This window comes from Plecotus auritus (genome assembly GCF_963455305.1).
Source record: "Plecotus auritus genome assembly, chromosome: 4".
In the NCBI taxonomy this organism is placed as follows: Eukaryota; Metazoa; Chordata; class Mammalia; order Chiroptera; family Vespertilionidae; genus Plecotus; species Plecotus auritus.
Window position 1 is genome coordinate 121,491,175 of NC_137775.1, and position 27,527 is coordinate 121,518,701.

The 27,527-nt window shown below is 40.5% G+C and overlaps 1 protein-coding gene across 1 annotated transcript in view; it reads right to left on the minus strand.

The window, feature by feature from the left end:
* Positions 1 to 27,527, minus strand: part of SLC13A1 (solute carrier family 13 member 1) — a gene marked incomplete at its 5' end in the record, with an annotated part of 94,652 nt that overhangs the window by 34,202 nt on the left and 32,923 nt on the right. The window contains 2 exons of the mRNA XM_080665527.1: positions 25,199 to 25,247; positions 25,329 to 25,386. Coding sequence (XP_080521653.1) covers positions 25,199 to 25,247; positions 25,329 to 25,386 — 107 coding nt within the window. The remainder of the gene's footprint in view (positions 1 to 25,198; positions 25,248 to 25,328; positions 25,387 to 27,527) is intronic.

The window sequence follows — 27,527 nt, forward strand, 5'->3', positions numbered from 1 at the left end:
TCATCTCTAATTTGGGTTACTGTAATAGTCTCCATATGGGCCTCCTTGCATCAATTCTGGCCCATTTCAGATCTATTCTACACACTGCAGCCTTCTAAAAAAAATCTAGATGTATTTAAGACATATACAAAGAGGAGGATAGCCCTGTTCCATAGCTGAATGTAACATTGCAACTGAGAGATCTTTTTGAAAAATCATGATCAGAAAAAGTTCCTATTCATGAAAAACCATAATGGATATGGAAATGGCACTTAGCATGACAAGGTCAGGTGCATTGAGTTGTAATTTGCCTTTCACTTTCTAATTAATTTAAAGGTTAGCCCCCAGGGGTCTTTACTCTTTACCCCAAAGAGGTTAATTTAGAAATGTCTCCTTTGCTTATGGAAATTATTTGTATTCTCTATGATAAAAGTTTCAATTGAAAATTTTAAAACTAAATGGTAAATAAATAAAGTAGAAAAATAAGTTTATAAATTCTTATGAGTGAAACAAAGTGAAAATAAGGTTTTAAATATTATTTTACTATAGGAAAGACTTCAAACACTAATCAGAAAGTGATGTATAATTTTGATATTATTAAGTTGATAATAAGGTAGAAACTTAAAGATTTAATGTGTATATAATTTCTCATTATCACATTAAAACTTTCAAAAATACTATATATATATTAATTTTATATAATTGCTTAATGGCAAATATAAGCATATATATATAACAGTGATTAAAATGGAAGATACAAAGATAAAAATAAATCCCATGGGATTTTCTACACTTTTTTCTTATATAAAGATCTTTAAAAAATACGTTAATGCACATAAGGTGATATATATGCAAATATCACAGACAATCTAGAAACGTATTAAAATCTCAAGGTAAATTCAAATTCTGCAGTAAATTGTAACACTAATGTCATAATGCATGGTTAAGTGGAGGTATTTGGGAGGTGGAATGGGGTGCACCACTTTTGTTTCCCAGTAAACAGGAGGCCCACACAGTGAACTCTATTGTTATTTTTGCTTAGGGCAGGTGATTGTTGGGCTGAACCGTTGAAGAGATGATATGGTAATAAGAGGTAAAGATTGAGGACAACAAGGACAGTAGCAGAAGGCAATGGGCAGAAAAACAGAGCTCTTAAAAAGCCAGAGATAAGCCACTAATTGAGCCAACTGTAGGTATAAAAACTACAAAAAAATGAGGGAGGATTAGTCTTTGGCTACACTGGGTAGTGGTTTCAACTTGAGACCAAGGGTTTAACCGTAGGCTAAGAGGGAATTGAAATGAGTCTTTTGGGGTAGAAAGTAAGACCTTGACACTGAGGGCATGTGTTTGCAGATAATAGCACAACAAAATAATGACTACATTTCTCTATAAGTGGAGAAGGAATTATGTATGTAAGTGTGCGTGTGTGAGTGTGTGTGTGTGTGTGTGTGTGTGTGTGTGTGTGTGTGTGAGATGTTTTCTCATTGGATTTTGGAAGAGAAAAAAATATTCCAAAGTAAAGTAGGAAGGGGAAGCAAAACATCTAGAAGGGTGAGGCTAAAGATATATAGATAGTATCCTGTGTTGGTAACCAAAGGACATTCCATGGATATATTGTAAATGGATATGTGCTTGCTTTGTATGTTTCATAACGAAATTAAATATACAGAATAATGTAATTTGTAAAAATAGTCCTAGTTAGGTGGCTCAGTTGGTTGTAGCATCGCCCTTTCCACAAAAAGGTTGTGGGTTGAATTTCCAGTCAGGGCACATAACTGGGTTTCTGGTTCAATCCCCAGTTGCAGTATGCGCTACGAGGCAGCCAATCAGTGTTTCTCTCACATCATTGTTTCTCTCTCTCTCTCTCTCTTCCTTCTTCTCTCTCTAAAATCAATAAAAACAGATTGTTGGGTGAGGATTAAAACTTAAAAAATATATATCCACTGTGGAGAGCGGCTATAGTGTTTAGACAGGTTCAAGCCTCGAACTAATGAGAGGGCACAGTGTAAGTCACAGCACAAGTATAGCCAAAGGCCACATGAAAGTCCCAGCATAATTATAGCCAAAGGCTATAGTTGTAAGCTTGACCTTATGATCTGAGCCTGTAGCCCCACGTGGCTGAGTGATATAGGCTGCAGGAGGTGCAGCAAGTAAACAAAACTTGATCAGGTACATGTAATTGAGTAGGTTCGAAACAAACGAGAATGTTGTAAACATCTTGACCATGCCCTTACTTTGCCTCGTGCAATCTGACTATAAAATAAAGACACGGCTTACAGGCTGTGGCGCTGACTCTCTATCAGAGAGAGCAGCATCCCACCCTGACCCAGCTTTTTTCTCTTGTCTGTCTTTTCTCAATCCTTCACCGCCCCCTCTCAGGCTCACCAAACCTGGCTGAACTGGCATGGCACATATGGCACCCAATGTGGGGCTGAGTATGGGGAAAAGGGGCCTGAGCTCAGGTTCACCCATGGCCATGCCGGCTTGGCACAATCCACATACATATATGTGACTAGAAATAAGACTGAAATGAAATATGTTAAAATTTTAACAATGGAATTATGGAGATAACTGCTACCTTCTTTATACATTTTGTATGTCCCACAATCATAAGAAAGGTTTTTTAATATATAAAAGAATCATAGACTATTGGAGCAGAGAGATGTTTAGAGATTATTTGGTACATGGATCTAATTTTTCAGAATAAGTCTCAATTTTGACTGCTGGTCATATAGCAGATTGAAACCAGAATCCATGTATGAGTTCCCTCTCGATGGTTTCCCTTATATCATCCTGCCTCCCAGAACACTTTTTACATAGATGAGTTTTTAAACCTACATCTAAAACTTCACATTGAATTCATTTTACATTGCTTTCACCCCAGAAAGTGTAACCTGTTGTGCTTTTAAACAATCCCAATTGTTTCATACATTCGTATTTCACACAAACATATCTAAGACTTTGTATGTGTTCCAAAATTTCTCTTAAGTGACTTAAAAAATTTTGTCTGGGACATGACCAAATTCAGAATTCTCTGACATTGCTACTGGGATGATGCTCAAGAGACATTTCAGAACAGAAATGCTGCAGATCCAGATATACTAGTAACTCACTATGGCCACCTGGTGGCAGTGACTACAGATTCTAGGAGCATGTTCCACATTTCCAACCTCAGGTGATAAACACACATATGTGAATCAGCATGGACTTTGTCCCTGGTCTCCACAGCACTGTATAAAATAATTCATTTAGGTAGTGTGGTATGAAAACATTAGGGTTTCTATTTATATTTAAATAATTATGTAGGGCTAGTTGCACAAATATTAGTTCCTGCTAATGATTTTCTGCTTGCCAAAGACAGCAACTTTAAAATAGTCTAGCTCTTTTTGGATATTTACTTGCACTTACCTTAATAATATTTATATGATACTATCTCTTAATTTCAAAATTGTAGGCATTACAACTAAATTTCCACTATGTTAGATGTGAATTGAGTTTCCTTTCACATCCTCCTCCATTGAACACGTTCATACTTTTCATGTCTCCACCATTCTCCCATTGTGGCTAGACTAGAGGCCCGGTGCATGAAAATTCATGCACTGGGTGGGGGGATCCCTCAGCCCAGCCTGCCCCCTTTCACAGTCCAGGATCCCTCAGAGGCAGGAGACGACCTGGTCATCAGTAGAAGGCAATGCCCCCATCACACCTCTGCTGCTGCCACTGCCAGCAGCGCAAGCCTCGGTCTGCCCTGGTTACCTGAGCCTCGGGCTGGCCCTGGGCAGCTGGGCAGCTGCCATCCGAGGCTTGCCTGTGCCTCAGCTGGCCCTGCTTGCCTGAGCCTCAGTCAGTGGGGGGTGCAGGAGGACCCAAGGCCCCCCGTGGGGCTGACAGGACGCCAGCGGCAGGCGTGCGGAGCAGCCAGCCCTGCCCCCGCTGTGGGTGCCACCATTTGTGAAGGCGTGATGGTCAATTTGCATATTACTTCTTTGTTGCTTTGCTTTGAGCAGAGTTCAATGTTCAGAATATTGTCTAGAGATCTATTATCAGCGTAGTACTAGGATACATATTACTTTTCCTGTTTTGCACTCCCCCCACATCCTTAATTGATTAGTTTTCTAAGTACATATCACTAAATCTCTGAATTTAGGTGATCTTCTCTCAGAACATTTAAATGATAGGATACCTAATCCACATCAAGTAGTCTACTAATTTCATTGCCTTGAAGACATGTCTTGCAGACCCTTCTGCCTGCTCTAAATCTAATCACTTTTTTTCTCTAAACCTGCAAAGAGCTATCTAGATGTTCGTTTATCCTCACACTTCATTGATAGTTTCATGGATATTGATTTCTAGATTGGAGATAAATGTTACTCAGAATTTTGAAGGCATTTTTTACTCTCTTGTCTCTGAGTTTCCAGTGTTGTTATAGAGAAGTCTTCAGCCATTTACATTTTTGCCCTTTTTAAGGAATATGTTTTTCCCCTTTCTGGAAATTTTTAGAGTCTCTTCACCCACAGTATTCTGAAATCTCATTGTCCTTTCCTATGTGGGTCTGTTTTATCTCCTGTGCTAGCACCCAGTGGGTCCTGTAGTCAAGAAAAGCATACTCTTCATTATGAAATTTTTCTTGAATTTTTGATGCAATCTTCTTGGTTTTTCTTTTTCTGAAATTCCTGTTATTTTCTTGTTTCTTTCTATTTTCTCCTACTAAATTTTCCATTTATATTTTATTATATGTTTATTTTACATTTTATTTTTGTCTTCTTCTCATTTTTAAATTTTACTTTTTAATCCTGACCTGAAGATATGTGGGGTATTATTATTATTATTATTATTATTATTGATTTTAGAGAGAGTAAGGAAGGGAGAGAGAGAGAAACTTCGATGTGAGAGAGAAATATCAATCTGTTGCTTCCTGTTTGCCCCCTGACCTGGGATTGAATATGCAACATGGGTATGTGCCCTTGAAACCAAAGTACTGTGATTGGACCTGAGATTGTTATCTCGAAAAATCAAAGAATTAGTCACGGACAAAGATGCAAAGTTTAAATGGATGCAAAGTTTATTGAGAGATAGAGGGACTCTCTGTAGCACAGAGCAAAGGGAGGGGGCCCAGTGTGGGTTGCCGGTGAAGCTTCTTTGTCTCAGGTTCCAAAGTCCCATGCCCCTGAAGCCAGTCCTAGAAAAGGTGCAGCTGGGATTCCAGGACAGCCCAAAGCAGGCCAGTGTCCAGACCTTCTGTTCTATGTTGCAGCCAGCTATAGTTCAGCACCCAAGCTATTTAAAGTTCTTTAGTCCATGTGTGGAGTCCTATATGGCCACAAGCTATGTGGGTGCAAGGGAGAGCCAGGAACCCAGTGCACCAGAGAGAGAAGATAGTGTGCTTCTTTGTCTAGTGGTAGATATATGCTTTGTTAGCTCCAGATTGGTCATTTCAAAGAATTCTGCCTTAGCAACATCCATACATTTTAAAACTCAAGTTCTCATGGGGAGATGAACCGGATTGAGAACTGCCACTTCAGGTCTGAGGTGACATCACTGTTCTGCTACCAGGGTTGCCTTAGCAACTGCTGCCTACCTGGGTTCAATTCCAGGTTACTTCGTTTTTCTCAGAACAGGACACAGTCAGCAACCTGCATCTGCAACTCTACACTCCCCTCCCCAACCTCCCACCTCACCCGTGGTGGTCCCAACCCTGACTGCCTAGCCCTCTTCTATCTCCTCAACCTGACAGGGAATTCAACCCAAAGCCTTTTGGTGTACAGGATGATGCTCCAACCAACTGAGCCACCCAGCCAGGAAGTCTTCTTCCCCTTTTATAGACTGTCAGTCATATTTGATGAGTACAATTTCTTTACCCTTTTGAATAGATTAATAGTAGTTTCTTTTCTTGTGTTTTCATCTTCTTGCATTCTCTGTTTCCTGTAAGTTTCTCTTTCATTTTTGTTTGTTTGGGATTCTCTTTCTATGCCCAAGGCTTTCTTCAAATATCCAGGACTTTTTAGTTGTTTGCTCTTACTGAAGTCAATGAAAAGCTGATTGGAAGCTCTGAAGGTGTGCTTTGGGATTGGATGTTGACTGTGGGCTTCAATGCAGTAGCATCTGACTGGGCTTTTTTTTTTTTTTTTAGAAAAATCCAATGCTATATATTTTCATCTTCTCTTTTGTGCTGATTGCATTTTCCAAGGAAGAAACTTCTGGTCTCCTGCCAACTGAGCAGGTGGGGTGGAAGTCAGGGGTCTCACAGTTTAGCATATAAATTGTCACTCAATGCCCTGTTTTCATTGTGAAACCTTCCCCCAACCTTGAACTGTGTCTGGTTCTCCTTACCCTCTGCTTCATTATATCTAAGATTACACTTCTCTTTGGTGGGAGAGGAGTAGTTGCATCTATGTACAGTTGAACTGTTTCATAAGAAATTTTTTATTTATCTCCACTTTTTAACATTTAAAAACTTTGTGGGCTGCTTCTATGTAAATTGGATTGTTTATTGTCTTTCTTCACCTCTGATTTAGGATTTCATTTTTGTGGGATAAGGGGATCATTTCTCACCCATTCTCTTTTTTGTTTTGTTAATCCTCACCTGAGGGTATTTTTTCCATTGATTAGAGAGTGAAAGAGAAGGAAGGATGGAGAGCGAGGAGAGAGAGAGAGAAACATCAATGTGAGAGAGAAACATTGATTGGTTGCCTCCTGCACTCACACCAACTGGGGTCAGGGATCTCACCCAGGTAGGTGCCCTTGACTGGGAATTGAACCTGTGACCCTTCAGTGCACTGGCTGATGACACTCTAACTACTGAGCATGCTGACCAGGGCTCCCACCCATTTTTTTTCCTTCCAGCCTTTAAAATGATTATGTTATCACCTCCTCTTCCCATAATATGCATATGGCTTTGAAGTTTTTCTATAGAAAGTGATTTATGTAAAGAAACTTCAGAATGAAAATAGTAAGTGAACAGCAGAAAATATAAGAGGAGATTCTTCTACTCTTGATATAATCTCTTCATAAAGATCAGATGAAGTTGTAATTGGTGATAACCTGAACAACTCAGAGAAGCTGGTAACAAAGTTGAAGTTATCAATAAAACTCCTTGAATTGTGTTTTATATCAACTGTAGTTAATAAAGAATTATGTTGCATATTGTGAATTGGGAATATTAGGTTATAAAATAATAGTATGATGAATAGATAGATATTAAAAATTTAGCACTCCAGACATGAGGAATCTTCATAAAAACTCTACTTTTTCAATGATGTTGAAAGTCAATTAAATCCAAAATTTATTTTACAAAATAATATTATTCTCAATGTTAAATATTTAGAAGCTTCATTTGTAATTTCTTAGTGAATAGCAAAAAGTAAAAATATATGTGCTATTGGAGAACATCTTGTTTTTTTATAGTGGTAAAAATGACTGAAATAATATATAAATAATATAGCAGATTTTTATATCCAGCTGCATGACAAATCAGAGTCCCTGTTTAAAATATTTAAAAGTGCATTTAAAAATTTATCACTGAACTGATATAAAAGTAAGAAATCGGCCTTCACCTCAAAAAAGTGAAAGTAAAATTTTAAGTGAATGTATAGGCAGCTTTTTGACCTGAGGGTTTCAGTTTATTCTTTTGCAGGAGCAGCTGGAGATGGCCCATCCTGTGCAGGGAACTGTATAAGAAAACACTCATAAAGCTGGTATCCTTTGCAAAAGTAGAAAGCAAAGAAATCTCATGTTGACTTAAGAGAAAACATAATGTACCTTGAAAACTCTTAATTGGTGTGTGTATTAAAATAAAACAGTAATATAATTCAAGGCTTTTCCATGCAGCTACAACCCAGAACTTGGGGAATTCCCATAGACACTTCAAGGAAATTTATCATTTCTATATTTAAAAGCACAAAGCACGCAAGAAAATAAGGTAACCAAAGTGAGAACAAACAGGAAACGAAAATAGGCCAGAGAGAGAGATCCATAGGACTTCAAACACTAGAGTTAGACACAGAAAATAAATATGGTAAATTTATTTATGATTAAGAAAACTAGAGAAGGGATGGAAAATATGAGTAAGGAGGAAGAAACTATAAAAATTACTAAGCAAATCTTAAAAAGAGACAAATAGAATTTGTAGGAATCAAAATTAAATAACTGAATTTAAAAACTCAGTGGAGGGGAGATTCCAAGATGGCTGCAGACGAGGTGGAAGCTAAAGTCAGCTGCTCCCAGCACCAAATGGGATTACAGCTAAATTATAGAGCAATCAACCTGAATAACCAATTGAAGGCTAACTGAACTGAAATATTATAACCAAGGATTTGCAGCAGAGGCACATAGAGACTGGTAAGAAGGGCAGAGACGTGGAAAGGGTTGGTCCCTGCACCCATGTGGCAGGTGAGGAGCTGGAGGGTTATCTGGGCTGCAAAACTCCCTCCCCCAGGAGCATGAGGTCTGAAACCCATGCAGGGATCCCCAACACCAAGCAGCAGAGACACAAAGTGGATAGCATCTGGTGGTGAAAATCAGTGGGGATTCAGTCTGCCTGGGAGAGAAGGGAGTCTGCCATCTTCTCAGGGTCAAGCACTCCTGTTGTTAGCACCACCCTGGGGAGTGCACTTCCCAGTTTCCAACTCCTGGTGGCTCCCATCTGCCATGCTCAGGTGCTGCAGAGGGATCTGCTGGCTGCACTCAGCAGGGATTTGGGGGATGCTCTTTTTCTGGAGAAGCTCTTGGTGGAGACTCAGACAGTGATTGAACTATGAGGCATTGGAAAGGGGACCATTCTTCCCCACCTCCAGCACACAGCCAGCACTCCCCTCCCACCTCTTGAATCACAGTGGCCAGCCCTGCCACTCTGTGGCCCTGCCCTGCTGAGTTCAGCCATGAAAGGGATTAGAGTACAGCACAGATCTGACACCTTAGGCACACGGTCTCCCAGGGAGGCTTTTATCCAAGAATCAGACTGGCCAGGGCTGGGTTTGGGGTGGAGAAAGGGGCAGCGGTTTGGCACTCCTATCTTTCCTGCAAGTTCAGTCCACCTATCCTGGGAAGGGGAAGAAGTGCGCCCCACCCCCACCCTCCCGCTTACAGGCTTGTTGTCAACATCTCCAATGGGAGACACTTTGGATCCGCACCCCCGCCTTGCCGCAAGTCCCAATGAGGGGGGAAGGAAGGGTTGCTCAGAACTGAGACATTCAGAGTTTGTCTCCTTCAGAGGCTATTGTCTTGGTCCCCTCCTGAGGGCTCTGCTGGCACCACCCCAATGGGAGACTCTTGATCACCTCCCCACCCCCATCCCTCAAGCCCCAGTAGCTCCACCTGGCTGACCTTGCTCCTGCAGAGGGGATGGCTTGCTGCTACCAACTGAACCTGCAGCATGCCCCTCCTGTGGGGACTAGAGTTGGAGGCTCTGGCAGAGACTGAGTGGCTTGGCTCTGGAGTAGGGTCCACATTCCCTTCAGTGAGTGCCTGACCACACAGCCCTCCAGTAGGAGGCCCACTAGTCCCACCCTCTGGACCCAAGCTGCCTTCCCCTACCAAGTTCACAACCTGGGGAAGGGTTTGTGGGTTGTGGCCAGCCTGGGTCCACTCTGAAGTTTTTCTTCAGAAGGCTCTGGAGGAAGACCAGGCAACCTCAGGGGGAGGCAGAGTAGCAGACAGGTGGAGGCAGACCTCAGAGATCCTCAGAAATTTTACAGATATTCCATCTGTAAACTGGATAATATGGATGGACTGGGAGATTATTATGCTCAGTGAAATAAGCCAGTCGGAGAAAGACAAATTCCATATGATCTCACTTATATGTGGAATCTAATGAAGAAAATAAACTGATGAACAAAATAAAAACAGAGGCATGGATACATAGAACAGACTGACAGCTGTGAGAGAGGACAGGCATTGGGGGACTGGATGAATGAAGGTGAAGGATTAAACAAAAAACACATACGGAACACATAGCCACAGACAACAGTGCGGTGATAGCCAGAGGGAAAGGGTGGCAAGGAGTACTTGGAGGGAGGCAATGTGGGGCAAAACGGGTATGAAAAGAGACTGTTTGCAGCAGATGTTTTATTAAGTTGTGCACTTGAAACCTGTATGGTTTTATGAGCCACTGTCACTCCAATAAATTCAATTAATAAAATAAAATTGTGGTGATGGTTGCACAACTCTGTAAATATACTAAAAATGACAGACTGGCATACTTGAATGGGTGAATTATATGGCATATGAATATAATTCAATAGAGCTGATATATTAAGATAAATAAATAAAAACTCTGTGGATGGGTTAAACTACAAAATAGACATAGCTGAAGGGAGAACTAAATAATTGGAAGACAGATCTGAAAGTATTATTCATAGTGTAGTCCAGCAAGACATAGAGAAGAAAAATGAGATGTTATGAAAGTTGGAAGACTGAGTGAGAAAGTTTAAAGCAAACACTGGCTTTTGCATGTTTATACAGGTTGACATTTCTGCTTCATCCAGCAAACCAGAGACCCAGAGGAAATAATGGCTGAAAATTCTCAAGAATTGAAAAAGACCAATACATAGATTTAAGACACACACACACACACACACACACACACACACACACACACACTATTAAAGGAATTAATGAGAAAAGAATTAGTAAACAGAGAAAAAAATTGGAAAACATAGAAATCTGGCATTAGAAATTCAGAATTCATAAAATTGCAAAAGTTCAACTGAATCAAACTTTTCAGGTAAAAATGTGCAACCTTGATAAACATGCAAAAGCCAGTGTTTGTTTTACAAGAGATACATCTAAAATATAATGACACAGAAATATTAAAAATAAAAAAATGCCAGGTACGAGCCTAAAAGAGCATCATCATCAGACAAATAAACTCTAAAAACCCAAAACATTAGTATAGATAGAGAGGGGCACGGCAAAATGGTAAACATGTTAATTAATCAGTAATAGGTAAACATTCCAAATTGGTGAGGACATAATAACATAACCTAAATAATCTAAAAATATATAGAAACCTGAACTGACTGAATTGCAGAAGAAATAGACATATCCACATCTTAGAGGGAGATTTTAACAAAACAGTTTCATCAATTGCTGGGTGAAGCAGAAAGAAATTGGTTAAGTCAAAGACTATTTGAAAGGTACAACTAGCAAACTTGATCTAACATACTTTGAGGAGGGCAGAGTGGGGTGGAAAGAGTCAGGGTCATCTTGATTGTGAAGACAACATACCAGCCTATTTTTATCTCATTAAAACTTTTGCTATTTAGGGTGGTTGTCATAGTGAACACGTAACTAATACAAGTGGTGATGCTAAAAAGAAAATAGGAGAATTATTAACACAAAATTCTGGACTGTGCCTAACCCAATAAGGAGAGAATATAATTGCAAGAGGAAAGGAGAAAGAATCAAAGAAGGGCTCATGGAGATTTCTAGAAATGGTTATGTTCTATTGCTTTCTTTTATTTATTTTTTGTTAATCCTCACCTGAGGATATTTTTCCATTGATTTTTAAAGAGAGTAGAAGGGAGGGAGGGAAGGAAGGGAGAGCGAGAGAGGGAAAAAAAAAAAAAAACATGTGTGAGAGACACATTGATTGGTTGCCTCCTGCACACCCCTGGACCGGAGACCAGGGATCAAACCTGCAACCCAGGTATGTACCCTTGACCGGAATTGAACCTGAGACCCTTTGGTGTGTGGACCGAAGCTCTAACCACTGAGCAACTGGCCAGGGCACATTCTATTTCTTAAGCTGAGGTATGTATGGTATATCCTATTTTATTCATTTTATCACTCCTTAACTTTTTGTTATATTCAATAAATATGTATGAAATATTTCAAAATACAATTTGGGAACAAAATAAACATATCTCTTGCTTAGGAAATAGCATTGGAAGATGCATAAAAACATGGCTGAGGATTTTAAGAAACAAAATCCATTATATTTTATTTCTTATATTTTTCTTATATTTGTCTCATATTTTGGGAGGTTTACTGAATAATTAGAGGAAAGTACAGATGCTTCCATCATGGGTGAGCTTATACTATTTGCTTGAAGATATATGACGAAAAGATATAATCAACAGTCAATAATTTCTTTAATAACAAAATGTTTTGTGGAAACACCGCTAATTATACCCATCAACATAGCTAGGCTTTGACTATGATAAAAATTGAAATCTGGAGTGAGTTCATGTTTACTGGTTGCTGCCATGATTCCTTGTCTTAATGAATGTTAAGTAAACTCTTCATTCAAAAGTGAATTTACCTCACCAACTGTTGCCACCCACTTCTTTCTTCTTTCAGAAATACACCTGGCAGAATTTCAGATGGATTCGGTTTCCCTGCTGGTCTATATTCAGGCATTTACCTTCACGCTAGTCTAGGCTCTTGGCAGAGCATATTGGATTCCCATTATATGCCAGAAATTTGGTTGTTTCTTCCGATATAACACTATTGAAGATGAGGCTTCTAAATATTCAGTTGTGTGGAATGAGTTGTCATAAATTGGATTAATGAGTAAAAGGGTTATGATTTTTTTTAAAAAAAGTTCAGCTTCATCTTGTGTTCCCAGAGGCACAGAAAACTGCCAGATTAAAAAAGTCCAAGTAAAGGGTACAGACTTTCAGCTATAAGATGAATATGGACTGAGGATCCAATGTAAAACTTGGCAGCTACAGTTGATAACACTACACAGCACAATTGAAGTGTCCCAAGAGAGTAGAACTCAAGATTTTCACCAAAATAAATAAGCAAATAAGTAAGTAAATAAGTGAGGTGATGTATGTGCAATCAACTAGATGGGGAGCCATTATATCATGAATACATATTACACCACCAGGATGTACACTTTAAATATACCACAATTTTTTTTCAACTTTATTCAGGTAAAATTGACAAATAAAATTGTAAGATACTTAAAGTGAACACCATAGTGATCTGAAACACATATACATTATTAAAAGATTACCCCATCTAGCCAATAAAACATCCATCACTTCGCATATCTCTTTGTTTTTTAGTGGTGAGACATTCAAGTACCACTACCTTAGCCAGTCTCAAACATACAACAGTGTTATCAGCTATAGGCATCATATTTTACATTTGATGCACAGACCTTATTTATCTCATAGCCAAGAGTTTGTACCCGGTTATGAACCTTTCCCTATTTACTCCACCCATCACCCCCTGGCAACCACTTTTCTACTCTTTGCTTCAATGAGTTTTCTTTCCTAATATATGTATATTACATATATAAATGATACCAGGCAGTATTTGTCTGTCTCTGTCTGGCTTATTTCACTTAAAATAATGTTTTCAAGGTTCATCATGTTGTCACAAATGACAGAATTTCCTCCTTTCTCATGGCTGAATAATATTCCAGTGTATATGCATACCACATCTTTTTATCCTTTCACCTATTGGAGGACACTTAGGTTATGTCCATATCTTGGCTAGTGAATACTTTATAAGGAATATAGAAGTGCAGATAATCTCTTTGAGATAGTGATTTAATTTTCTTTGGGTAAATACCCGGAAGTGGGATTGACTGCTGGATTATAGGGTAGTTGTATTTTTAATTTTTTGAGGAACCCCCATATTGTTGTCCATAGTGGCTGCATCAGTTTACATGGTCTCCCTTTTCTTCACATCCTCACCAACATTTATCTTGTTTTTTTGCTGCTGTTTCTAAAGAATGTGTGGTTCCCCCCACCCCTCTCTCTGTCTCTCTCTCTCTCTTTCTCAACCATAGGATTTGGCTGGATGAATAAAAGGATACACCTAGGTTGTATCAGATAAGGACTGAGCAACACTAACAATTGGCTTTGCCACACAATTTCACCCAGTATAGGAAAAGGAAAGAGTAATCCAGGAGAATCAACTTTTGATTGTAGCATCTGCCTGGTCTGACTAAAATACCTTTTTCATATTTGATCTAGGGGTTAGCTATTTTAGAATTACTATTACTTCACTTGAGAGAACTAATGCCCCTCATCTCTGATATCATGAACCATGCTTATTACTGTTATAGGATTCTTTGAATTCTTAGAGAACATTTAAGAATGCTAAATTATACGATTTGGTTTTAAATAATAATTTTCACCCCCACATTAAGTAACACCTAATTAAAAGCAAGATTTGATTTGTTCAAGAAATATTTTTCTTAGGACTTTTTCCATGTAGGGAACTACAAATTATATAAGATGAATACAAAGCAATGATCTCAGGCCTTTTACTAAAAGCATACTGATTTTCTAATTCCTTTATTCCAAGATGGCTGGAAGTTTAGAAATTGAGCTAGTGCAAAAAATCTGGGGTATCTCTTTGAATAATACCAGTGCTTATAAGGAAGGGGGAAATCTAGTAACTTGGTTTTTCATTTGGTATGTTAAAATTAACTTCTGGAACTCATTTTTCAGAAAATAAATAATGTGATGACTGGTCTCCCAGTTTCCCCACTGGAACCTGACAAATATATGGCCCCATGTACTATCAATGTCCTTTCTGGGTCTTTCTTTCATCTTGTTTCTTTTATTTTCTAAAAATATTTCAGCTACTTTTGGAGAAAGCAGGATCTATGGGCTGCATACCACTTTTATTCTGGGCACAAGTAAGGAGCTCTGCTAATATTTGGGCCACGGAAACTTGGTGAGTCATGGGAAACATCTGTTTTCTAGATATGCAGTGTAGGAATCTGACTCTTAGATATGAGTACTCCTTAATCAGTCCCTGGAATCTGAGGTGCTACTGCATATTCATCATCTTCAAAACCAACATGTAATAATCACTATTAGCAGCAGCAGCAGTAGCAATGGCAAAATTATCTTCGTTATTATCTTTATCAGAATTTTGCAGTTCTATTAACAAGAATTTTAGGGCTAAAAAAAATATTTACTTCCAAACTCTTAGTTTCTTTCCATCAAAAATAAAACTAACCTCCCTGAATAGCCAAAACAATTCTGAGAAAAAGCAAAGTTGGAATATATCACACTTCCTGATTTCAAACTATATTAAAAAGCTATAATAATCAAATCAGGTTGATACTGGCATAAAAATAGACACACAGGTCAATGGAACAGAATTAAGAACCCAGAAATAAATGCTCACATATATAGTCAACTAATATTTGCCAAGTGAGTCAATGAATACTCAATAGGGAAAAGATAGTTTCTTCCATAAATGGTGTTGGGAAAACTGGATATCCAGATACAGAAATATGAAATTGGACCTCTGTGTTATACTACTCACAAAAATTAACTTGAGCCTGGCTGGCATGTCTCAGTAGTTGAGCGTCAACCTCAGTGGTTGAGCATAGAACCAGGAGGTCACGGTTCAATTCCTTGCCAGGGCATATGCCTGGGTGGCAGGCTCAATCCCCAGGGGAAGGGGCGTGCAAGAGGCAGCTGACAGATGATTCCCTCTCATCATTGATGTTTCTATGTCTCTCTCCCTCTCCCTTCCTCTCTGAAATCAATAAAAAAATATTTTTAAAAATTAAGTTGAAATGTATTACAGACTTAAACATAAGAATTGTAACCATATCTGGAAGAAAACATGGAGGAAAAGCTCCTTTATATTGTTCTTGGCAAGGATTTTTTTTTGCTATGACATCAAAAGCAAAGATTAATAAGTGAGACTACATCAAACTAAAAAGTTTCTGCATGGCAAAAGAAACAATCAACAAAATAACAAGGCAACCTATGGAACAGGAGAAAGTATTTGCAAATCATATATCTCATAAAGGGTTAATATCCAAAATACGTAAAGAACTCAAATACCTCAATAGGAAAAAAAAGAACACAGACAATGCAACTTAAAAAAAGGGAGAAGAACTGAATACATATTTTTACAAAAAAAGACATACAAATGCTCAACAGATCTGTGAAAAAGTGCTCAACATCATTCATCATCAGATGAATACAAATCAAAACCATAATGACATATCATCTCACACCTGTTAGCATGGCTATCATGGTAATAACATTATGCTAAAAGAACAGAGAAAGACATATACTGCATGGAATTATTTATATGTGGAATCTAAAAAAGCCAATCTCATAGAAACAGAGTAGAGTGGTACTAGGGGTTGGGGATGGGGAAAATGGGGAGATGTTCAAAAGGTACAACTTCCAGTTATAAGATGAGTAAGTACTGGGGATCTAATGTACAACATTATAAAAATGCTAATATACTTGAAAGTTTTAAAGAGAGTAGAAGTTAAATGTTTTCAAAACACATGCATGTACACACAATTAATTGTGTAACATGATGGAGGTGTTAACTAGCACTATGGTGGTAATCAATTTGCAATATGTAAGTGTATCAAATCAACACGTTATGCACCTTAAACTTACACGTTATATGCAAATATATCTCAATAAAACTGTAAAAAGGTGATAGTAATCTGATCCACAGTTTTAGCTTACAACTTTTAACAGTTTGCTTCTTCTATTTTTATCACTTATATTCAGAATGAGTTTTTAAATTTAATTGTAATTAAGAAAAAATTTTAGTGAACTTATCCAATCAGCAAATATTTACCAAATGCTTACACTATGGCAGGTAATTAGATATTTGAGATACAAATAAACAAATGGACAAAGATTTTAGTGGAGAAAACAGAGAATTTAAAAAGCAAATAAAAATTAAGTAAATTAAAGTTTTAAGAAGGTAATATATGTTTTGGAAAAAGTAGGACAGATTTAGGGGGATTAAGAGGAGGGATGTATTAGCTACAATGAAAATGGGTTGGTAAGGGTAGGCCTCATAAAAAAGATAATATCTGAGAAAATGTTAAATGTATATTTTTAATGTTATTTTTATCACCAAATTTAGAACTTATTTGGTGGTAATTCTTAATTTTCTTCTACTATTGGGAACTTTCTGCTTACTAAACACCTAATCTATATATATAAAAGGCTAATATGCAAATTGTACCCTCAGGAGTTCGACAGGGAGACTGGGAGTTCAATCACTTGCTATGATGTGTGCTGACCACCAGGGGGTGGCACAGAATGAAGGAAGTCCCTGGCTGGCCCTGATCACTGGCCAGTCCTGGGGACCCTAATCATGCACAAATTTTGTGCACTGGGCCTCTAGTTTTATATAAAGCAGTGTGTATGTCTTTGACTTTAGAGAAAAATATGCTGTATAATTTTTTTAAATTAAGTAAGTATATAATTCTAAAAGATGAAGTAAGCTTATTGATCATCTTGGATTGATTTAATTGTATTAGCAAAAAGATTTTAATTAGATTTAAAAAAAACTCCTTAATTTTTTCTCTCTTTGAAATTTATTTGAAACCATTCCCCCTCAGAAGTATTAATATTTGAATATTTTTGACTTGTAGTTCAAAATCAAAGCTAAACCACATGGCATTTATTTTCATTCAATAGAATGTCCCATCTACTTCAAGAAGAAAACAGAACAAAATAGCTAGATGAAATAGACACAGCTTTTTCTACATAACCATTTTGTGTTAAATTACCTAGTGCAGTGGTCGGCAAACTGCGGCTGCAAGCCACATGCTGCTCATGAGCCGTGGTTTGCCACTCTGTTGACTAATGAGTTTGCCAACCACTGACCCAGTGTAAAAACCGGGCCAAGAACAGGTGCAATTTATTACAAACCATATAACATGTTCATTCCTAAGAAGAGATTTATAATTGTTAAAAATCAAAACATATCTTAAATGTGCATTATGTACATTATGTAAAATACTTTTGTGATATTTCTTATAAAGAACATTTTGTAGAGCAAAATGTTAGCCCTTAATTTTTTTTTTTTTTACATAAAGCTGAACTTCTACGCATTGGATTCTAGAAAGACCATAGATTCATTGTTCAAAGACTTCTCCTAAACTCCGATCTCAATCTTTATTGCCAAAAATGCACCCAAATTATCTTACTTTTCTCCACTAAAAACATATTCCTCTCCTGTGTTCCCCATCTCCATCAGTGGCATCACACGACCTGTTCACTGTAGCAGAGGCATTTTCTATACTCCTCTTTCTCTCATCCCCAAAGTCTGATCATCAAAAAGTCCACTTAGGTCCATACCCCATCCCCTTCACAGTCTTGCCTCAGGAAGCTTCTCCAAGGGCAGAACTTACATTGCTTCCCCCAGCTTCAAAGCTCTCTATTCCCCCTAAGGTAAACTAACCTTCGCTTCATGTTACAAACAGCTGTTTCTCATTTGGCCCAACCTATCCAGTCATTTCACTTATCACAGGAACACACATTCCTAGCACCTGCACTGGAGCTGTTTCCTGAAAAAAAAAAAAAAAAAAAAAAGCCCTGTTCTCTACATAATTGGGTCTTTGATTTCATTGTATTCTCTGAATAGAATACTCTTCCATTTCACTCATTCATTAACCAGTAAAGACAAACACCTCCCGAAAGCCTTCTCTGTGGCAGGCAATGGAGTGTGCAGGGGATTGAATGGTGAACAAAATAGACATGGTCCGTGCACACGTGGAGTCCTCACTCCTCTGCCTGCACATGCCACATTCCTTGCAGATTCAGCTTTCTTTTTTTTTTTTAATTAATTTTTTTAATAAATCTTTATTCAGATTATTACAATTGTTTCTCCTTTTTCCCCCCATAGCTCCCCTCCCCCCAGTTCCCACCCCACCTTCTGCCCTTAGCTCCCCCCACTGTCCTCATCCATAGGTGTATGATTTTTGTCCAGTCTCTTCATGAACCCCCCATACCCTTTTCCCCTGAGAATTATCAGTCCACTCCCTTTCTATGCCCCTGATTCTATTATATTCACCAGATTATTCTGTTCCTCAGGTTTTTAATTCACTTGACTTTTAGGTTCACTTGTTGATAGATATGTATTTGTTGTTCATAATTTTTCTCTTTACTTTTTTCTTCTTCCTCTTCTTTAAGAATACCTTTCAGCATTTCATATAATACTGGTTTGGTGGTGATGAACTCCTTTAGCTTTTTCTTGTCTGTGAAGCTCTTTATCTGCCCTTCAATTCTGAATGATAGCTTTGCTGGGTAGAGTAATCTTGGTTGTAGGTTCTTGCTATTCATCACATTGAAAATTTCTTGCCACTCCCGTCTGGCCTGCATAGTTTCTGTTGAGAAATCAGCTGACAATCGTATGGGTGCTCCCTTGTAGGTAACTAACTGTTTTTCTCTTGCTGCTTTTAATATTCTCTCTTTGTCTTTTGCTCTTGGCATTTTAAGTATGATGTGTCTTGGTGTGGTCCTCTTTGGATTCCTTTTGTTTGGGGTTCTGTGCGCTTCCTGGACTTGTAAGTCTATTTCTTTCACCAGGTGGGGGAAGTTTTTGGTCATTATTTCTTCAAATAGGTTTTCAGTATCTTGCTCTCTCTCTTCTTCTGGCACCCCCATAATTCTGATGTTGGTATGCTTGAAGTTGTCCCAGAGTCTTCTTACACTATCCTCAACATTTTGGATTTTTTTTTTTTTTGCTTTTTGCTTTTTTGGTTGAGTGTTTTTTGCTTCTTTGTATTTCAATTCTTTGACTTGATTTTTGTGTTCCTCTAGTCTGTTTTTGGGTCTCTGTATAATATTTTTTATTTCAGTCAGTGTATGTTTAATTTCTAGTTGGTCCTTTTTCATATCTTCGAGGGTCTCGTTATATTTATCGGCCTTTTCTAGGATATTCTTGAAAAGCCTTATAACCGTGGTTTTGAATTCTATATCCAGTCGTTTGTTTTCCTCCATTTATTTTGTTTGTGATCTGTTTCTTTGACGCCACATTTTCACTGCTTCCCTGAGTTGGTAGGGTAAATTTGTGTGCTAGGTTTCCAATATGGCCCAGTGGGTCTGCCTCCTCAGTTAACCTGAGGTGGACACTCTTGGTGCACCCCTTTGTGGACTGTGTGTACAGCCTTGTTGTAATTAAGTCTTGATTGTTGTTGGTATCACTGGGAAGAATTGACCTCCAGGCCAGTTGGCTGTAAGGATCAGCTGTGTCTATGCTGGGAGAAGTTCGGTGCTGGAGACAGCCTTATAGGATTAGACTTGCCAAATTGCAATAGCCTCTGTGCTCAGCTTGGATGGGGTGGAGTCTCAGTCTTGGTTTCCTGTCAGCCTTGCCCTTGCGCGCACATGCGCACCTTCAGACCTCTGCCTTCCCCAGCTCCTGAGTCTCCGCCCGAGAATCCAGACTCCCCCCGTAAAAGCATGGGTCCCCAGGGGCTCGCCCGGAACTGGGGTTCAGTGCAGTCAGAACTGGGGTTCAGTGTGGTCGGGGGCTTTCTTCCCCCTCCCGCCAGAGAAAGTCAGCCAGGCTCTCAGCCGCCCTTCCTCTCTGCGTGCACAAAGACCCTTTGCCGTACCTCCAATTCTCTGTGAGCTTTTCTCTTTCCTTCTAGTTGTAGAATTTTCACTCAGCCAGCTTTCCTGTGGTTCTGGATGGTGTCCGTTCTGTCTTTTAGTTGTAGTTTTGAAATTGTTGTGCGAGGCAGCAGTTTAGGTGCTTACCTATGCCGCCATCTTGGTTTCTCGATTCAGCTTTCTTTATCTCATACTCCCTCTGCAATCAGTCCCGATGGAGGTAGTTGCACTGGCTTCTGGAAGACTTGGCCTCTGTGCATGCCTTTTTTGTGGTATTGATGTCACATTTTCTGTTTTTAAAAGTCAATGTTCCCCACTAGACTCTGAGCTGCTTATAGTAAGGAGCAGGTCTTTTCATTAATAGACTTTCCTTTGATGTCCATTAACAGACTTCCCTTTAATGCCCAGTGTAGGCTATCAAAGCAACTTAAAGGAGACTTAACCCAAAATTTAGGCACCATGCCAGAAAACTGAGTTTCTAAAAATGACCCCAGAAAGTTAGAGTGCCAGTATATTCTTTCTGTTTAGGCTTTCCAATGTTCATAAGAGTTTTAAAAGCCCATTGGAAATGTATTCTTCCATAATTTACCTGACACACTGTTAATTTTCTATGTTTTAGAAGAATTACTTATATTCCTAAGTAATACATATAAAGAGGTAATATGCTAATTGCCGTTAAGGTATCCCCTTGATGCGCATGCAGCAGGGTGCGGATGGCCGAACCAAGTTCCCGGGGGTCTGAGGAGAGTGCCTGACAGGAGCCCGGACTGCAAAGAAGGAAGAGGAAGCGGCCACAGGGAGCCCTTCCAATCCCCCTGCAGGGACACCCTACCTTAGCCCCTGCACCCCAGGGGTGACGGGGAGGCTGACCCAGACGGGAAGAAGACCCAGCCTCAGGGGTGGCTGCAGCCCGCACCTCTGACTCCCGATCTCTTTCCCCGCCATCCCCGCCAGGGGCGCCCACAACAATAGTACACAGGTGACCACCCCTCAGCGCCCCCAAGGCACCTGGGGCCCGCGGCCCACCGCTGCTGGGCGCCCTCCACTGGGGCCGGGCACGCCTCTCCTCCCTCCAACTCCAGACCCAGGTGGAGGCAGGCCTGAGCAGACCCTTCCCCCTCAACAGCAGCAGCGCAGTCTCCGCAGCTGAAGGTGCTGAACCTCGCTGGGGACTCCACTAAACCCGCCCGCCTAGCCCGCCTGGCTCCTACCCCCCACCAGCACCTCCAGGGACGACCACCATTACAGGGCTGCTGGCCAGAGCCCGCCCCTCCGAGGCCTGCGGAACCCTCTGCAAAGCTTCCATAGCTACAGTCCCAGGAAACAATCATGCCCTCCTCCCCTAATCAGCACCTGCCACTGTGAGGGTACCCGTGGGCTTAAAAATAACAATCCCTTCCCGTTTAGACATCACTTACTTGATGAAACATTTCTAGGTTTATTAGCTCAGCACCTCCTCAGGACAACCCAGTGAGGTAGGCAGAGAAGAGATTACAATTCCCATGGTATATGCGTATGTATTCAGCAATGAAGCTCAGAGAGGAAAAGTGTCAAGCCCAGTGGTTCCCAAGGTACAGCACATGCCCCATAGCGGGGGCAATTTGATTTTAAGTGGGGTCAATTCGAGAATGAGTTAACAGTGAACTTTTTGCATTTCTTATGGTTCTAGGGGGCCTCATCTACAGTGTATCCTACATAATAAAAGGCTAATATGCAAATGACTGAATGGTGGAATGACCGGTCACTATGATGCACACTGACCACCAGGGGGCAGACACTCAAGGCAAGACCTGCCCCCTGGTGGTCAGTGTGCTCCCACAGGGGGAGTGCCACTCAGGCAGAAGCCGGGCTCATGGCTGGCGAGCACAGCGGCAGTGGTGAGAGCCTTTCCTGCCTCCATGGCAATGCTAAGGATGTCCGACTGATGGCTTAGGCCCACTAAGCCGTCAGTCAGACATCCCCCCAGGGCTCCCGGACTGCAAGAGGGCACAAGCCAGGCTGAGGGACCCCCCCAAGTGCACGAATTTTGTGCACCGGGCCTCTAGTGTTTTCATAAATATATATGTGTTCAATTCTCATCTTTAAAACCCTTATTGTACACTATAACTAATGGCTTAAAATGTATCTTTGTATCTGATTTCTCTTGACATAGAAATCGGTCTTTCCTTGAAGATTTCTGTAAATAATGAGAGGGTTTTCTTTTCCCATTTGAGATGATGCTAATGCATTATCGCCTGAGGAAGGAACGTATGCCCCACTCTCCTATTCCTAATGCCATGGCTACCTTAGGACTATTTCTATGCAGAATTATTTTTCAGTGGTCTTGAGTTATATAGTTCCTGATACAACCTGGTGTAGTATTTTTATATTGATTCATTCTGGAGAAATAAATTGTATAGGATAGTTTACAAGAGACTTCTTCTTTCCTTTGATAACAGGAATGGCTACAACAACTTTCCCATCTGTATTTGACTATAGCAACTCATGAATCCTGCACTGAATTTTTCAGTGGCAATGGGGATACTAAAGATAACTGGATTGTAATTACATGAATAGGAATGGCTCTAAATTCATAAGCTGGAAGAAATGACGATGCTGCTAAGGAAAACCAGGCTATCAGGCAAGCAAGATTTTCATTTTAAAAAATGCAACGCTATTCTGAGATGGGATTATATTTCTTTAAATTGCATATGTTAAATGCCATCACCAAGGACCTAGTGAAAGGAGAAAATAATGATGCTAATGTTCAGAGCACAAAATGTTTTCTACCAGGTTGTTGATTTGGGTCTATCTATGAAGGGCCATTGCACTGGGAGCTTCTGGTCCAAGATGGCAGTGTGGGAAGAGGCTGAACTCACCTCCTTCCAGGAACACATCAAATTTACACCTACAGCCAGAGCAATTCCCCCTGATGAAGAACTGAGAGCTGAATGAACAGCTTCTGCACAACCAACAAGAGAGAGACCACACAGACACGTGTAGGAGAGCCAGAGACACCGTACTGTGGACACCCCAACCAACACACTGCCCTGCAGTCCAGAGGGATCCTGGGAGGTCCCACACAGATTTGCCTGCCCTGGGGCACAGCAGGAAAAAACACAGTGGTTTACAGGACACCTAGGCTAGACAGGAAGGAGATCCATTTACAAATCTTAGAGCATCTGTCAAGTGGGAGGGGAGCTGCTGGAACGCTCTCTGAGGTTGGAAGCACCAGAGTGCCATTTGTGATCCTTCCATTCATTCCCCCTTGATCGCAAGGGCAGGAGCTTGATCCAGGTGCTCTACCTGCAGGCCCATGCCATCCCAGTGTCCTCAGGTCCCCCAAATATATGCTGTTTATCCCCAGGTCTCCCGGCAGCCTGCTCCAGCTCCATGTTCCAGCTGCCCTGAGAAGGCTGCCCCCAGGACTCCTCAGCTTCACACCACCCTAGCTACCGCTACCCCCCAAGGTCTGGCTTGTCCTGGGTCTCCCTGTGGCTTGCTCTAGTTCTAGCTTCCAGAAGGAGCAACTTGTGTCAGGGACTCTCCTCAGCTTCACATCTGCCCTAACTACAGCTTAATAGGTTAATTAGTTTATTGCTAATAATTGTGTGGGTATACTAGTAATTCTAAAGCAAGATTATGTGTATGGTAGAATTGAGCAAAGAAGTAAATATATTAATTTTGTTGGGATCCAGGCTTCTCAGAGTGAGAGAAAGGAGTTACAAATATAAAATTGTGAAAGGCAAGAATGATATGAAATGCTTATTTCCCCCAGTCTGTCCACTAAAAGGACATGAGCACACCCAGCTTCCAGATCTTAGGCTCTAATATCACAGACAACAAAAAAGAGCCAGGGGTCCTTAGAAAAATGGTTGCAAGAGTAAGCGTGGACCATCTTGTGCACAAGTTGAATGACAGCACAGTAGCCAGCTTGAACAGGCTCCTCCTGACCAAATCTGGGACAATCTGAACATAAAAATAAATAATGATAGTAATGGATTATAACCCATTGAATAAAATGAAAATCCATGGATCTATATTGACAGAAGTAAATAATAAGAGAGAAGGAAAGACCTTTTCAGTAAAATGTTAATTAATAAATGCAGAAGGAATAACAGAGTTAAAATATCATTAGTTGGAAATCATTATAGTAATTTGATTCAGATAAGAGTCAGCAATTACTCTAAGAAACAGGATATTCACCTGGCTTCAAAAATTCTCCCCATAGTTTAGTTATTAATTATAAGTGTGTGTGTGGGGGAGGGGGGGGAGTGTAAACCCGGAGGACATGTTCAGGACTTGTTGATCAAAGTTCAGATCAAATATGGGAACAAGTGAAAATCGCCTACCATCTGATAGAAACTACGAGAAGAACACAGCATTACTTCTGGGGTGTTCCTGTCACCCAAGCATAGCCTGAATCTAATGAAATATCAGATGAACCCAAATCCTGGAACATTCTGCAAAGCAACTGGCCCCATTTCTTCAAAATGTCAATGTGAAGAAGGACAACGAAAGATGGAAGAAGACTGATCCAGAAGAAGGTAGGCTGGAGAGAAATGACAACTGAAACGCAACAGTCATCTTAGATCCTGAAAATTTCTCACTACTGAGCACATGTAGGACAATGGGTGACATCTGAATAAAGTCTGTGGGTTCAGTAACAGTTCTTTATCAACGTTAATTTCCTGATTTTAGACACATTTATATGGTGGCTAGATAAGAGAACACCCTTGATTTTAAGAAATATACACTGAAGTATTTAGAGGTTAAGGAAAAGAAAACTATTACACTGTGGTTTGACGTAGGCAAGCAAAGTAATTTATAGACAAGGAATCAAGTAAGAGTTTTTAAAATGTATACACATCTAACTATGGCTCTACTATAATTTCATGTGTAAATATTTTAAAAAATCAAATTTAATGTACCTTTCTCACCTCCATCTTGTTTGAAATTTTCTCTGCATCATTACTGTGTCTGAAAAATAAATTGACCCAGTTTATAATATTATTAAAACGTAATTTGAAAAATCCTAATCAAAATGCCAATTTTCTTTACCCTGGAACTGGATTTGTCTTCTCTTTATTCTCATTTGTTTCATGTCCATTAACACATTCTGCAAAACATTAAGTAAAAGAAAAATAATTTAAATGAAGTTTTATCTGTGTGTGTGTGTGTGTGTGTGTGTGTGTGTGTGTGATGGAAGCATTACTAGAAACTGAAAATAAAGAAATTCACCTTTACTGACATAATATTCATCTTAATAATCCTATCTAATAAAAGAGTAATATGCAAATTAACCATCACTCTGCTACACCCACAAGCCACTCCCACCAGCCACGCCCACCAGCCAATCAGGAGTGAATATGCAAATAAACCCAACCAAGATGGCTACGGCCACAAAGAGCAGGAGGGAGGCATGGGTTTCCCCGGCAATGGAGGAAGACAAGCTTTCTGCCTGCCCTTGCCGGCCCAGGCCTCCACTCAAGGCTACAAAGTTTCAATGATAGAAGATACATAAACCCAAACAGAAATGGCGGCAGCCGCGGAGCTGGAAAGAGCAGGAGGCTAGGGTTGCCCGCGGCGATGGAGGAAGCCAAGCTTTCCGCACACCATGGCCAGCCCAGGCCTCGCTTAAGGCTACAAAGTTTCAATTATAAAAGATACATAAATCCCCCCAAAAATGGCTGCCGCCACGGAGCAAGCAGAAGGCTTGGCTCCACTCCAGGCTACAAAGTTTCAATTGTAGAAGATAAATAAACCCCAGATCCCAGGGCCTCCGCTTGGGTCGCAAGGGGGCATGGCCGGCCTGCAAACCACCACAGGCCCCTCACCCAGGCCGCCCCACATCCCAAGGGAACCCCCACCCTGATCCAGGACATCCTTCAGGGCAAACCAGCTGGCCCCCCTCCTGTGCACCAGGCCTCTATCCTATCTAATAAAAGAGTAATATGCAGATTGACCATCACTCCAACACACAAGATGGCTGCCCCCATGTGGTCAAAGATCCTGCCCCCATGTGGACACAAGATAGCCACCACAAGATGGCCAGCAAGGGAGAGCAGTTGGGAGGGACCAGGCCTGCAGGGGAGGGCACTTAGGGGTGACCAGGCCTGCAGGGGAGGGCAGTTGGGGGGGACCCAGGCTTGCAGGGGAGAGCAGTTGGGGGGGGACAAGGCCTGCAGGGGAGGGCAGTTAGGGGTGACCAGGCCAGCAGAGGAGGGCAGTTAGGGGTGACCAGGCCTGCAGGGGAGGGCAGTTAGGGGAAAACAGGCTGGCAGGGGAGCAGTTAGGCATCAATCAGGCTGTCAGGGGAGTGGTTAGGGGGTGATCGGGCTGGCAGGCAGAAGGGGTTAGGGGCAATCAGGAAGGCAGGTGGCAAGCAGTTGGGAGCCAGCAGTCCTGGATTGTGAGAGGGATCAGGCCTAAATGGGCAGTCGGACATCCCTCGAGGGGTCCCAGATTGGAGAGGGTGCAGGCTGGGCTGAGGGACACATACCCCCGTGCACGAATTTCGTGCACCAGCCTCTAGTGTATTTTATAAACACAAATATCCCCCAACATTTTTCACTACATCAGAGCAGTTTATCAGAGGCAGAAATAATTACAGTAAAATGAGATGCCATTTCCAAATAGAATGTAGGAATTAAAAATTCTCTATTTAGCCTGGGTTGGCCTGGTTCAGTAGTTGAGCGTCGACCTATGAACCAGGAGGTTACAGTTTGATTCCCATTCAGGGCACATGCCTGGGTTGTGAGCTCAATACCCAGTATGGGGCATGTAGGAGTCAGCTGATCAATAATTCTCCCTCATCATTGATATTTCTCTCTCTCTCTCTCTCTCTCTCTCTCTCTCTCTCTCTCTCTCTCTCCCTCTCCCTCTCCCTCTCCCTCTCCCTCTCCCTCTCTCTCTCCCTCTACCTTCCTCTCTGAAATCAATAAAATTTATTTTTTAAAAAATTCTCAATATTATGCAAGAAAATATTTTCAGTACGAAAGCATAACCTGAGGTCTGCTGATAAAGACATGAGAGAGAGTTCCACCAGACTGGCTGAAGAATGGAAAGGGCATTCTTCCTCTTTTGCTAGAAACTGTAAACTCAATCATTAATTTAAGGTAAATATTGAGGTAAAGTAATTCCCTTGTATAAATATTTGGAAATATAGAAAGAAAAATGTTAAATTCATATCATGAGTGTATGGACAGTTAATTAAACGTATAACCCAGAATTCTCAAATTTAGGGCTACTGCCCATATG